This window comes from Lynx canadensis, chromosome A2 (assembly GCF_007474595.2).
Source record: "Lynx canadensis isolate LIC74 chromosome A2, mLynCan4.pri.v2, whole genome shotgun sequence".
In the NCBI taxonomy this organism is placed as follows: domain Eukaryota; kingdom Metazoa; phylum Chordata; class Mammalia; order Carnivora; family Felidae; genus Lynx; species Lynx canadensis.
In genome coordinates, this window is record NC_044304.2 from 91,045,198 (window position 1) to 91,060,750 (window position 15,553).

Sequence of the window (15,553 nt, forward strand, 5' to 3'; positions counted from 1 at the left end):
ACTGTAGTTTCAGAGAATAGGATTATGGGTTAGAGTTGGGGGGGTGGAGGGGGTAGGAGGAGGGGCAGTATTGATTATATAGCACTAGCATGAAGGAGTTGTTGTTTTATGGTTTGTTGGTTTTGTTTTGTTCTTTGATGATGGAACTGTTACATATCTTAGGGTCTTGGTTACATTACTCCTTGCATTTTTCAAAAATGATAGAACTATACACCAACATCAAATTTACTGTAAATTAAAAAATATAACTCATCCAAATTCTATTGTTGCCCATTAAAATATTTGGAAATGCGGAAAGATACCACTTTTTCATTGATAATTTTTAAAATTCCTACTCTTTGATCCCCAGTTGCTGGAGGGAGTTGGGTAGTTTGTCATACAACACGGTAAAAAAGAAACCCCAAAGAGCATTCCTTTACCATCACCTTTCCACATTTTCCTTGGCTAAATGTAACTCTTACTTTTTCTCTCCTTTGAAAGTGAATCATAGCATGAGTTTCCTATTCTTCTGGAGTATATGTCTTAAATTGGACACTTCACCTATACTTTCCTCTTTTTTTTTTCCCCCACTTTGCCTTTTTCCCCTGATTGTTTTCACATACACATACCTATTCTCTTTGTCCCACTCTCTTACTTAGTAATCAGTCTAGGCCCTGTGCTGGGGTTTCGGGAGATTAATTAAGGTATGCTTTCATATGAAACTCTATTCTGTCTTGGAGGGCAGAAGGAGGTTACATTAACACATAAAGGTGTATAGTAGTGTCACTGAGTTATAATAGAAGTATTAATGAGCATGAGGTAGCACCAAAGAATAATAAATTAATTCTGCTTGGACAGGTCAGGAAAGTCTTTATACAGGAAAGAAGTATAAAAGTGGCTCAAATTAAAATTAAAGTTTAATTCTTTAAGATGTCATCTGTGACTTTGATTATAGACTGTAGTCTAGACTAAACTGTTTAGACAGTTTAAGAAAAATACGAAATTTAGTAGTAAAGTGGTCAGAAACAGTTGTGTAAACTTCAGCTAGAAGGTGTGGGGATGGGATATATAATAGTGAATCTTGTAAAGGTTATATGGAATATAAGTGACTAGAATGAAAAACCTTCTGAGTATCATAGAGGACTGCAGACTATCAATTAGTAAGATACTATTTATTAAAGAAAACAGTGATCAAATATAATGAGACCCTCCTTTACTCAAGAGAAATGAGAACTTATATTTACACCAAGAGCTGTTTACAGCAGCTTTATCCATAATCATTAAAATTGGAAACAACACAAATTTCCTTCATGAGATGAATGGCTAAGCCAACTATTATATATATCCATACAATGGATAAACTCAGCAATAAAAAATTTCCTGTGAATTAATCTGCTAATTGTACTTATTAACACTGCCTTGCTGACTCACATTCAATTTAGATTTTGCCTTGATTCTGAATATTATTTTCTGGTTGTACTTGTGTACAGTGGACCCCTCTTTGCTTTTTACATTACTGTGTTCTAAGCCTCATCGGTCTCTTGCTTTCTCTTGACTCCACCAGGCACATTCCTGCCTTGGTGCAGAGTTTACTTGGTTTACAGTGTTTACTCCCTGTGTACAGAAAATACTTCTCCTACACATCTGCATGGTTAACTCCCCTATCCATTTCAAAATTTCTCTTTGAGGCCTAAACCCTTCCACCATATTTTAGATTCGAATTCACCTCCCTTCCTTTCACCCCCAAGCAGTCCTGACCTGTTTTTCCTGCACTATCTTTTTTAAGTCTTAATTTCTAACGTACTGTGTGACTTAGTTATTATGTTTATTGTGTATTGTCTGTCTTTACTTCCACTAAAATGTAAGCTTCACCAGGGCTAAGATCTTTGTCTGTTTTTTTCATTGATGTATCCCCTATCTCTAGTGCCTGGGATATGGTAGGCACTCAGTGAATATTTGTTGGAAAACAAGAGTCCTTGATGTAAGAATAATCATCTCTGCGTTTTTCTCCTAACAGTGTCTGGATTCAGATTCTTAAAATAAGTTAGAACGCCTGTGACTTGATGCTTTAGAATTTCTCCAATACAGTTGAACTGTTATGATACTTAGCATTGCTCAGGAACACTGGCTCGAACCTCAAAGCTCTTCCTGACTTAGATGATAAATAGTTACCTCCCCATGAGGCCACCTTTTGAAGTATCATATAAACACTGTTAGAAACAATGGATAAATATAAACCTGTTCATGTGGCTTTTGAATTTTCTTTGTTCATTTTGAAGGTCTTCCAACTTTTGATTCTTGGCTTGCACACAAAATGAGACTGGAATTGTTTCTGTAGTAACATAGGAACGCAACTCACCCAATAAAAACCCATATACTTAAGCCAAAACATGATACAAGAGATAAGAAAGTGGCCCTAAAGGTTAGCAGAATTTGGCTTTTAGACAATGGACAAGGCCATTCTGAGAAACACCCTTTTAAGTTATTCACTTGGAAATTTAGGAAAGCTCCAGCAGATTTTGTATCTCAGAAAATCATAATATTCAAGTAATTCTTGAAACATGGTATGTAGCACAGTATATTTGGTTCAGTGTCTTAAATTGCATAGGAAATAAAATTAACCTCTATATAATACAGTACATTTAAGTTTCAGTAGTAAATAAGTAGACACATAGAATCTAAAGACAAAAAGCCTTAGTTTCTAAAGCAAGTATGATGCAAACAATTAGTAACTGACAAAATTTAAGTGTTACTCAGATTTCTGTATTCTTCCTGTATCTTTTTCAATTAAATTGTATTCCTATACTGTATTTACTATTAAACTTGTAGCCATGATTATTTCTTGTTTTTCTGATGCCTTTTGAAAAGCTGCTTTCTTCACTTTAAGATTTTATTCCATAACTGCCATATAGACTATTTGAGTTGACTTTTTAATTTAATCTTGTTCTGTATATACTTTTTATCTTCTTGGACTACCAATCATTTTTTGCCTTTCCTCTTCCCCCTACTCCTCCTAAAAGTGACAAGATATTCAAATTTAAAGCTGTAGGAAGTATTAATAAAATCTTCCAGAAATTCCAGATATAAATTGCAGCTGGCATACCTATTACATATATTACATATGTATTTGCATATGCATGTATACATATTTGTATTTCCTTTGCTATGATCTGTATTTTACCCTTAGTGTATTGTAGGCATCTTTTCATGGTCATATGGTATTTTCCATTTAATTTTGTTTTTAGTAGTTTTAAGTGAGATTAATGTATCATAAACTCATGATTTTAACCATCTTAAAATGTATAATTCACTGATTTTTAGTATATTCACATTAGTATATTCACAGTATATACTAAATACTGATTTAGTGTATCTACTACTGCGTGGTTCCAGAACATTTTCATCACCCTAAAAATAAATTCTATACCCATTAAGTGGTTACTTCTTTTCTCTCCACCCTACTTCCCTGGCAACCACTAATTTACTTTCAGTTTTTATGGATTTAGTTATTCTGGATATTTCATGTAAATGAAATCATAAAATATATGATCTTCTGTGTTTGGCTTCTTTCACTTAGCATAAAGTTTTCAAGGTTCGTGCATGTTGTAATGTGTATGAGTAGTTCATTCATCCTTTTATGGCTATCCATTATATGGATATAACACATTTAGTGTATGTAGTTAAGGAACATTAGATTGTTTCTACTTTTTTTCTCTCATAAATAATGCTGTTGTGAATATTCATGTACAACGTTTTGTTTGAACAAATGTTTTCTTTTTTTGAGTATATTTCCATTTCATATTTAACAAGTGAATATTCTAATGCATGAATTAACCATAATTAATATCTTATTTATTATTTCCTAATTTTCTCTTTCATAAGCATGGTGTTTTATCCCTGAACATTTATGTTTATGTAGTTTTCTGATTTATTTAAAATTATTTCCTGTTAGTGGTACTAGGTAATGAATTCTTAGAGGTACAATTACTGAAATCATAGGATGTACATTCTGATTTATATACTCTTACTTCAATATATGTTGCTACATTGTCTACCAGAAAAGCTGTACCAATAATAATGTATATAATTGTTATTTTTTTTCATGTCCTCATTGTATCATTGTTAATATTAAAAATTTTTAACCTGATAGGGGAAAATATCTTTTTGGCCTTTTATTGATATGAAATATATTAAATATTCTGTTATTTTAACTTGCATTTATTTGCAAATGAGATAGAGTATATTTTCATGTTTATTAAAAATCTTTTTTTGTAATTTTCTGATTATGACCTTTGCTTATTTTCTGGAGTGAGTTTTCTTAATAACCCGAGAATAGAAAAAAAAAAAAAACTTTTTACATCACATGGAGCTAGCTTTAATGTAGCCCATTTTGATCAATAATGGCTTTTTTTTTTTTTCTCCCTGTTGGTGGTCTTTTTACATGATTACTATTGGTATTATTTTCTGCTTATTTTTTATTTGAGTGTTTATTATTTCTGTTTTAAAATATCTGAAATATTTTTCTTCTTTTGGTTTTATAATGTTTTATATAATTTGTGAATGTTTATAATTCTAAAACCCATAATCCCCCCATACTTGGATGTTTGCTTCTGTTTGGAGCCATATGATTGTAATGGTAGTACTCTTAATTACTGTATTTGCTGTAAGCATTTCCGGGTGAAGAGCAAGAAAAATGTCTTTAGTATTTGTACTTATTTGTAGATACAGACAAAATGGTCTTTATGTTTTACAACCAAACCAGAATTTTCAAGGAGTAATTTTAATCCCCAAGTTTAAATATTTATTTATTTACAGAATGAGAGATTTACTAGTGGTTTTAATCTTTGTTATTTTTGGATTATTTTTCAGGTTTATTTTACATGAACTTTACTTCCAAACCCCATTAAATTAAGAATGCCAAATTTAGATTTGGCTTCTGAATGTGAATACCACATAGAAAAAAATACTATGACAGTACTTAAATAATATCTACTATTGATAACATTGCCTCAGATATTTTTGAAAATCTTTTTTAAATACATGAGAGAGGGAAAGAAATTTATAATTCTACCAGATAATACAGATTCTTGGATTTAGCAGGAATTAATGGTTTCTGATGGTAGTTCATGCTTATGTTTATTTATCTGTATTTGTAGCCAGAAAAATAATGCAATATTTCCAGTTTGACCTGATGATTTTTGTGGAATTAGCATAGAGTAACTTACAGTACTTGTAATTATCAAGTTATATTTTGTTTAAGTAATGGAAAGTTGCTGTCTCATTAAATTTTTTAATACATAAATTCAACAGTTTTGATCACTTTTAATGCTCAAATATTGCTCACATATTTCTTATTTTTACAGAACAGGGAGGAGATTGCATAGTTTAATGGACTTTAGTTCATTTTTGTAAGGCATCATAATAATTTTATGTTCTACATCTTTCTGCATTTCTAATTTCAGGAGTTGTTTGTTCATGTAACTTAATATTTTTATTTTATTAAAATTCTTTTTACATGTCTTTCCTTTAAAGTCACTATGACTCTTAAAATTTAAAATGTTTTCAAAGTTTTGATACTCAGTTTTCAAAAATTATTGAATGAATGAACAAATGGTTTTGTTTCTAATGCACCTGCCATCTACCTATAAATGTCATTTAAAAAGAATTTTTTAAATATTTATTTATTTTGAGAGAGAGACAGCATGAGCGGGGTAGGGATGGAGAGAGAGGCACATTTGTTGCCAAAAAATTGAAGAATAAATGTCATATTCATGCGTTAGAATTAAATTCAGCTTATCACCAAGGCAGATTTACTTGTGGTCAGTAATCTTTTCTGTTTGAGGGCCAGTTTCCACATTAATGAAAAGATTATAGTTGCATTTATTTTCAGTTGTTTGTGAAAGTTCAGTACTGTTTGGGTTAGAAAATTCTGTTTTCAGTATGATTAAATATTCTTTTATTATATCCATCTCTGAGTAGACTCTTTGGCTGAAATCTCAGAAATGAAGTTAACACCTACTATAGCTATGTGTGATATGGTTGTAATGGTGCACTTGAATGAATTTTGTTTTTGAACAAAAACACTTTCTGTTTATTTGGTTTATTTGGTCTTGTGTAAACTTTTTCTAAGGTACTTAATGGTAAAATACTGTTTCACTTTCTCTTAACATTACTATATTTTATAACAAAGGGTTTTATTTTAGCTGCAAATGAGAACGTTTTTTCCAAACAGAACTCCTTGAGCCACTCTGAAATAATGTGATTTGTGGTTCACTTACTTACTTTTTTGGCAACAACTGTGCTAAGAATTTAAATTTTGTATGAAAAATATTCACCCCAGCCACACTAGATATTTATTGCCTGTTTTTTCCTTCTTTCTTTCTTTCCTTCCTTCCTTCCTTCCTTCCTTCCTTCCTTCCTTCCTTCCTTCCTTCCTTCCTTCCTTCTTCCTTCCTTCCTTCCTTCCTTCCTTCCTTCCTTCCTTCCTTCCTTTCTTTCTTTCTTTCTTTCTTTCTTTCTTTCTTTCTTTCTTTCCTCTTTCTTTCTCTTTCTTTCTTTCTTTCGCTATCATTGAGAACTCATAACCAACCAGGAAAACCAGTTGACTGATTCTCCTCTATCTGTCAAATCTTGTCTTATGAATAGAGCAGCATGAAATTACAGCGAACAGAAATGGGTCCAGGCAGACTCTCCCTGGGCCTCTTCTTTCTAATCTATAAAATGAAAGCAGTGTTGAAATTTGATTACAGATAATTTAGAATCTAGTGAATGGTTATTTGGTCTGGATACTTCTGGTTGTTTATAACTGACCTAGAGTGAGATATTATATTATGATTAAAGCAGCTAAGTCCTACAAATAAGTGAAAGCATTTTAACTTTAAAAAAATTGTTTTTAATGTTTTATTTATTTTTGAGAGAGAGAGAGACAGAGTGTGAGTGGGGTAGGGACAGAGAGAGAGGGAGACACAGAATCTGAAGCAGGCTCCAGGCTCTGAGCTGTCAGCACAGCCCAACATGGGGCTTGAACCCATGGACCGTGAGATCATGACCTGAGCCAAAGTAGGACGTTTAACCAACTTAGCCACCCAGGCTCCCCAGCATTTTAACTTGTTAAATTTTCGCGTGATATTTTACAGCCAAAATAAAAACTTTACATAATGAAGACATAAAGGCTAACATACTAACAGCTTTAGAAAAAACCTAATCTATAAATTGTGATTTATAGTAGAGTTAGTAACTATTTCTTACTTCATACCAGGGGTTAAGTCATGACATAAATCTGGACATGATACACCTTATTTGATACATTTTTTGAAGTAAAATTTCTTTAAGATTTTCATAGAAATTGTTTTTACATTGATAACTTTTTTTGATTATGTTAATAACTACAAATAATACACATAACTTATTTTTAGGGCAAAGATAATAATTGTGGTTTAAACATTAAGAATTGGTATTCTTAATATTTGCAATGAAAAGCATTCTATTCTGACTTACATTTCAATGCTGAGACATTTTCATTTTTCTGGTAGTTGTAGTAACAACATGATGTTGTAAACATCATGTTTCAACTAGGGTACCAAATTATAATTCCTTTTGGATATGTGTTTCCAAATTTAATGTTGGTTAAAAATGTTATACATTGAGGTAGGATAGTGAGTGGTTAACACATAGATGTAGCCAATAGCGCAAACTATATATGTCTTCTAACTTTTATTTTCAAACATTACTGACTGTGCAGTTGATTTTGTTTGGTTTCGTAAAAGGTATAAATATTTGGTAAGGTATATGGGACCATGTCCTGTTGGAGATTTCAGTGTTTGGTTACGAGAGACGAAAAGATCATTTTGGGGGACTGCGACTTTAGAAATTTGGCTTTGAAATTTTCCTGTATAATTATACTAGGAATTTTCAAACAACATAGCAACAATTTACAGTACTTTTCCACATGGTGGTTGTTAAACAATAATTGGAAGATGTAGAAGACGTATTTTGCATGAACCGGGCATTTAGTTAACATTTCTTAAACTGAACAACTCTCTACTTGATCTCTAAGTGGTGTTCTCATAATTCAAAAAAAAAAAAAAAAAAAAAAAAAAAAAAAAACATACTAACTATTCTTAGGCCAAAAAAGCAAGAGAGCTGATCTTTAAAATGAGTTTGCTTATAACTTTTACAAAAGTTACCAGGTAGAAAGTATATATATTTTTACAGTTGAAAATGTTATAAGCTGTATAGTTTAATATTAATAGTTTAATAGTAGTTAGTTTTCCTAACCAATCTTATAAATTCTGAGGTGCAAAGGTAGCAGATTCATTCAAGCTTTTGCTCTTTTTGCCCTGTCAACATTGGCGTATCAATTTTGGGAAGAATGATGGCCCTGACACAAACAGGGAACCTATTTCTGTGACTTGCAAATACCTTCCCTTCTCCAGTAGAACAGGATACAAGGGACCAACTTGATTTACGTGCTAGGTGTATCTCATATTCATCTTAACTGAGTTCATTTTATTTATTAGGTAAAACTAGTGTTTACTGCATCGAGATAATGTGTAGCCATCTTATTTGGGCTATTCACTTTGCAATTGTAAACTTGATAGCAGGTTTCTTAAATATCTGTGTGTTGTTGTTGTTGTTGTTTATTTTTTTTAAAGAGATATCCCAAAGTTGCAGATGGCTGGCTCATCTCCAAATACCTCTTCAAGGTACTCTATGCTGGTGATGTCTCCCGCCACTGAGCTGCGCGGGAGCATGGAATTGACTTACTGGGGAGGGCTGTATCAGTTAAGTGATCTTTTTTAGTACATTGCATGGGTTTTGCAAACCTTTCTTTTTTTGTTTTGGTTAATCCAGAGAGCACAAATATGCTTATGCTAATTTTTAAATTAATATCTTGATGTAAACCCACTCAATATAATTATTTACTTTCCTTCCTTTCTCAGTGACCCCTCCACATTTCTCTATGTTCCATGGTTTTAATGACTTTTATTAATTGCATCTATCAGTGTAATTTACATTTTATTATAACTCTTAATTATATGATAATTATTAGTTATTTCCTCGTTTTTGTAACTACTGTGTAATAATATTTGTATTACATGCTAACTGGGGGCTTAGGGAAGCTGTGTGATTTTAACAGTCACTCAATGAAACATACATGGGCATTATCAATAACTTCTTTGCCATTCTTGAACCATTAGTGGGAATATATTTCTTAGTTTCCTTTCTCCCAGGTAGAATGCATGCTTTTATTCACTTATTCAAAACTTTTTAATTGAGTTCCTGCTGTCTGCAAAAACACTGCTGGGCTCTGTACTTATGACCTAGCCTTTTGTTACATTTTTTAATTAGAAAAGAAATATGTAGTCATTCTTTATAAGGATTATAATTAAGACAAAAGATAGAAAGTAGAAAACAAATGTCTTCTTATTAACCCTCATTTCCACAAGTAATCATTTTAAACAGTTTCGTTTGTTTCATGTTCTCTACATATAGCCTTAATCACTACTGAAACAAATTATGCTTGATTTCTTTGGGGCTGCACATTGATGTGCTGCTCTCTTTATGGATTTCAGCCTTCAGTATTCTAATTCAATCTGCCAGTAGTCTAAGCCTTATGTTAAAACACTGGTAGAAGGAAAAAACAAAACCTTTGTACTCTACTCAGAAAGATGGTAAAATTACTGGGATAAAAAGCTTATTAAGTCAAATTCAATTTTTGGATTTTTGGTGAACCTGGTCATCTTAAATTTTGTGGAAGGTTAAGAATGGACTCAGTTTTACAGTATAGATACATATTATTGGTATTTGTGGTAAACTCCTTACCAGTGAATAAGACATTGTCAGTAACAAAGAATAATAATCATATTTTGTAAACTATGATTCATAGTTGCTAGGTGACTTACTTGAGATGCCCTGTAAGTAACATACAGCATTAGCAATATAAGTACAACTGAGTATCCAATCTAGATTTACTCTTCTTAAGATTCAACTTAATATGTAATTAAAGTATTTTTAAAGTGTTTAAATTTGATTCCTCTTTTTAGAATATATGACCTTTTACTTAGAAAATTAATTATCATTGTCATTATTTTACTTTCAGAGCTGAGTGATCTAATAAATATGAACCTCAAATAATAATAGTACTTTTTTTAAAGGAAAAGATTCTTTTTGCAGAAATGGGAATTTTCTCTGTTTAGCAAAACTATAATAGAAAATATTAAACTGAGTTTTATAAATTAACAGTAAGAAATTGAGGATTGCTGTTACAAAATTTAAAGTGAAAAGTTAAAGTTGTATATCTAAATACTAATATATTGGCAACAATCAGTCTACAAGTGACTATTTTCCTTTAAGTGTCTGAAAACTTTCAGAGTGGTCAATTAAAATTTGATGGGACTGTATTTTATTGCTTGTCTAGTTGAATGACAGTTCCAAGGTAGTAGTCTTTGATATTGTCATTGATGTGATGTATTGTAACACTAACAAGACTTAAATTTGTGGGACCAGTTTTTCATTTGCTCTTTACATAGATAAGCACTAATACAAAGGCTGGAGAAAGGAAGTCACTTAACAGATACATTTATATTTTGTATTATCAAAAGATAATGTGTCATTAGCCACTACTTAGTAGAGAACCACTTTAGAAAATTTAGTCCTTGTTCTCAGAAGGTCTCATTCTGGATGTGAACTAAGATATAAGCAAAACACAAATATATTGCATGATATGAACAGACATCTAACTTAAGTAATACAGAAGAGTAATTTTATTTTATTTTTAAAATTTTTTAGAAGAGTAATTTTAGAATAACATTGGACCCGAGACATCACAGGCCATTGTTAGGTGCTGAAAATAATGCTGTTTGGTGGGAAGGATACCACATAGTTGGTTAGTAGCACATTACCTTTTAGTCTAGCTAACTTTTCACTCTTTCTTTCTTTCTTTGCCTTAAAATGATGGAATGCTGATAAGTTTGGGAAAGTTTGTTAACTTTGTCATTGCTAAAAGTTAACTTCTAGGAAAACATAACTGAAAGCATATTATACACTTATCAAGGGCTTTAAAAATAATTCTGTTAGTGACAGTGTATTTCTTCTCCAGAATAAAATTTCTTCAAGATATAAACTAGTTGTTTTCTTGAAGTGTGATTTGCTTTTATGGTTATTTTTAAGGAAATGAAAGTATTTGAGGAGTGATTGTTTATTCAGTAGTTATTTTTGAAGACGTGATCAATCCACTTGTAGCTTTGTTTTTTGATTTTTCTGTTGAATAGTGATTACAGACTAATACTCTCAGTACATCTTTTGCAATTAATCTGTGTTTAAGTAAAAGTTGTCTTCAAATAATAATATTTCAAGTGACCAATTGAACACTTCCATTATTTTCTTTAAAAATTTTTTTTTCTTTTTTCAACGTTTTTATTTTTATTTTTGGGACAGAGAGAGACAGAGCATGAACGGGGGAGGGGCAGAGAGAGAGGGAGACACAGAATCGGAAACAGGCTCCAGGCTCTGAGCCATCCGCCCAGAGCCTGACGCGGGGCTCGAACTCCTGGACCGCGAGATCGTGACCTGGCTGAAGTCGGACGCTTAACCGACTGCGCCACCCAGGCGCCCCAACACTTCCATTATTTTCAATTAAATGTAACCTTTTCATAGATGCAGAATTTAACTATTTAAATAAAATTCTAGGACATACAATTTACACGAGAGTTTGTTTGGAGGCTCTAACAAGGGAATGCACCTTCTCTTATTCAAAACAGATTCTTTTGAATGTGAAAAATTCAGTGTCTTGAATTCAGAACTTGACTTTGGACATGATGCACACGGAAGAGGAAGGAAGGCAGAATCAAGCCAAGTTATCCTTACATCTAGTTTGCAGAGTAGATAAAAGTATTGTGGAGATAACTACAGGTTATTTTTTTTAAGGCCCTGCAAATCATGATGATATGTCATTCTGTTACTTGTTTAGTCTCTTGGTTTGTAATCTGGGAAATCTTGCCATGGTCTCTTGGGTGAGAGTCTTATAGATAACACATCTTACCCATACCTGGAGTCCCACAGATTTAGTGCCCATTCCTTCTGTTTAACCTTAGCCTAGATTTTGCTTTTTGATATCTTGGTTTCCTCTCATCCAAAATGGGGCTTTGTTCTATTGTTTTGGGATTTTTTGACAGCTTTATTTTAAAACGTCTTAAGTTATTTTCTTTAGCCATGTCAAACTATGAGAAGATTTAAAATAAAGTTGACAGAGAAAGCTTGTAATATTCCCTTTCTTTAAGATCTCCTCATTTTGGAAGTCTGGCAACCATACCTCTCATCTTAAATTATGGAATGATCCTACTTAGTAGAAGCCAAAGAAAATTAATTGAGAATAGAGACGTATTGGGGAGGTGAATATAAAATGGTTGATATGTGAAAAGGCTGAATTAGGGAGCAAATTTTAAGGACTTTCCTAGATTCTGAGCAAGTAATGGGAAAAATTTAATTTTGCATCTCATTCCCACTTCGTTGACACTACAGGGGAGCTTGGGTTCTTTAACTATTTGTACGATAATAACAGTAACTGTAGTAATAATTGTTAACATCTGTACCAGGCTGTCTACTAATTGCCTCACACAGATTATCTCATTGAATCCATGATAACAGTGTTATCATGTAGGTACTACCATTATTGTTAACTTATAGATGAAACCCAATTTACAGAGTGAAGTTAACTTATTAGCTAGAAAGTGATCTAATTCAGATCCCTCCCGACTCAAAAGCATATATTCTTAACCAGTAGGCATCTTACCTCCTCTCCAAATGGCTAACAAATTGATGTTGTCCCAAAGACAAAGTATATTGAGATACTGTACCAGGAATTTTTTTTTAACCCACAGAACAGAGGGGGCAAAGGAAAGTGGTAGGGAGAGATTAGAGAGGAAGACAGGAAATTTTAAGTATTCCTATAGATTTCTGTTTGTAGGTAGTAAGCTTTGATTTTTAAGGAGACATTGAGTTATAGAAATAGTTAAGTAAAGATTTGTAGATGCTTTTGTATTTTTATTTATATAGATAAAGGTGTGTTTGTCCAGAATGTTTGACATTTGTAATCTAGCATGCGGATGTCTTCTCAGATTGTCTCTGAACTGTCACTATAAAAAGATATGCAGAATTTTAAAAATCAAATTTTTATATGCAATTAAGATGATCTCTTTTGTGTTGATTCACCAGTTGATTTGTTTAACAAATATTTTCTGAATGCCTACTGTGAACCAAGCATGTGTCAGATGTTAGAGATTGATTTAAAGACAGATAAGACAGTCCTTGCCTTACTGATTTTACCCCCTAATATGTAAGATAATCAAGTAAACATTTATAAGGATAAATAAGCACAGAGTGCTGTGTCAGCACATAGGAAGGTGTTGATCCACTGTAGAGATCATACATCGGTTGCAAGAAGAAAAGAACTTTAAAATGTCCAGAATAATGAATACAAGTTTCCTATCATGATATGTACAATTTCTATTGGTTAATTAACCATAAGTAAATTATTAGAAATAGCAAGGTGATCTTTTTAAAAAATACCTATGCCTGGGCCTGCCCTTAAAGGTTTTGATTATTTAGCTTGGGGTGGAGCCCATGCATGTATATTTTTTAAAAAGCAGCCCAGTTACTGTTTCGAGCTCCTGTGGTTGGAAACCACTGAAGTATCATTTGAGACAGTTCTCCTGACAGTGCTTGCCGACAGACAAGAACGCTTTTGATGTTGCTAGAGAGAAACTATTACTGGGGAAAGGAAGATTTGAGATAGATAGATAGCTAGCTAGCTAGCTAGCTAGCTAGCTAGATAAGGAAGCACAGATTTAAGATGCTTCTACATTAAGATTAAACAACTTCCTTAGGTAAGACTAATCATTCCAGAAAAACTAAAGAAAGTATTAAGATGTCTCTTACATTCTGCTTAAAAATGCTCAGAATACAAAATGGCTCCCACACATCCACCACTGAAGAGTCCCACATAGAAATAGTAATACTAATGGGAGATAACACAAAAGAACATTTGTTTGTGAACAGACCCGTAATTACCCAAATCTGAAAAAAATTATAATGGTAAATGCTGAATGAATTTTGATGGTTTGCCAACTAGAAGAGAGCAGATGAATGACAGAGGGAAACTTGATGGCTTTTTAGATGGGAACGATTGGGTAGATAATGAATGATCAGTGAATGCAGGATTCTAATTCATCATGTTACTTAGAGGGTAGACCACACATTGTTTTATTTCTTTGAAGTTTCCTTGTGAAGAGGAGGAAAGGGGTTGTGTTATTATTTTTTCTGTTTCTCTACATAGAGAAAGGTTTAGAATGCAACCGGTGACATGTGAATTAATGGTTAACTAGAACCATAAGGAGGGTTTTCTGGGTGCTATCTACCAGATGGTTAGTCTCTAGTCCCTTTTTCTTTGATTTGTTTGGTTTTATTGTTGAGAAAACTATGATCCAAATCCATTAAATACATTGCCTAAAGTAGCACAACTAATTAAAAGTAGAGCAGGACTAGATTTAAGGCTTTTGGCCAATGAGATCATTACCCTTTTCACTATAGTACATATGCTGTCTTTATTTTTTAGAATTTTATTCTTGCATTTTGAATTTTCTAGTCTAGTTTTCTTTTATTTTGTATTACAATTTGTCTTCTGAAGGTCAAGTAACCTGGTTTGGTTATGAAAGTCCTCGTAGCTTCTGGGACTATATCAGAGTGGCTTGCCGGAAGGTTTCACAGAATTGTATCTGCAGCATTGAAAATATGGAAAATGTCAGTTCCTCTAGAGCTAAGGTAAGAAATAAATAATAATATGCAATGTATATAATCTAATCCTAAACAGTTTTGACCCAAATAGAAAATTCTGAGCTCTTTGCTATGTAATTTTTTTTTCTTTGTTGGGATTAAGCACTTGACAAAGTTTAACATCTTTTGTAGGCTTGTTTCCATTTCTTTTAATTGCATGTAGTTATTTTAGAATGCTGTTGAATCTTCACTGTGGCCTTAGGAATAGCAAAAGGATTTGTAGCTAGTCAGTATGAATTATTATTTTTTTTTGAGAAGCACAATAAAATATTTCCTATTCTGTGAGGTTTGTACATTTCTTGAATTACCTAACCCAGTGGCCCTCAGTGTCCTGAAGAACCCTGGAGGTCCATAATGTCAAAACTATTTTCATATAGTACCAGGGTGTTACTTGGTTTTTGCGCTATGTTGGCACTTGCACTGCTGATACAGAAGCTATGGTGGCAGAATTATTAGTTCTTTAGTATGAATTAGGGCAGTGGCATCAAACTGTACTAGTAATCATTGTGTTCTTCCTACTGCATTCAGTCTTAAAAACAAAACAAAACAAAACAAAACAAAACAAAAAAAGCTTGTTTCACATGAGAATATCCACGATGGTGCAGTAAGCATTATTAATTTTATTAAAATTCAGCCATTGAATGCCTGTCTTTTTAATATCCTGAGTAATAAAATGGAAAGTACACATAAAGCTTTATAGCATATTAAAATATGATGGTTGTTTCAAGGAAAAGTATTCATG

At 32.5% G+C, this 15,553-nt stretch overlaps 1 protein-coding gene across 4 annotated transcripts in view; it reads left to right on the top strand.

Annotated features, from left to right (window-relative positions):
• RUNDC3B (RUN domain containing 3B) overlaps positions 1-15,553 on the top strand; it is a 154,796-nt gene that overhangs the window by 49,643 nt on the left and 89,600 nt on the right. For 2 of the 4 annotated variants that reach the window (XM_030307893.1, XM_030307895.1), the window contains exons 3-4: positions 8,634-8,684; positions 14,666-14,799. In XM_030307893.1, the coding sequence (XP_030163753.1) occupies positions 8,634-8,684; positions 14,666-14,799 (185 nt within the window). The remainder of the gene's footprint in view (positions 1-8,633; positions 8,685-14,665; positions 14,800-15,553) is intronic. The other 2 variants (XM_030307894.1, XM_030307896.1) reach the window with 1 other exon arrangement.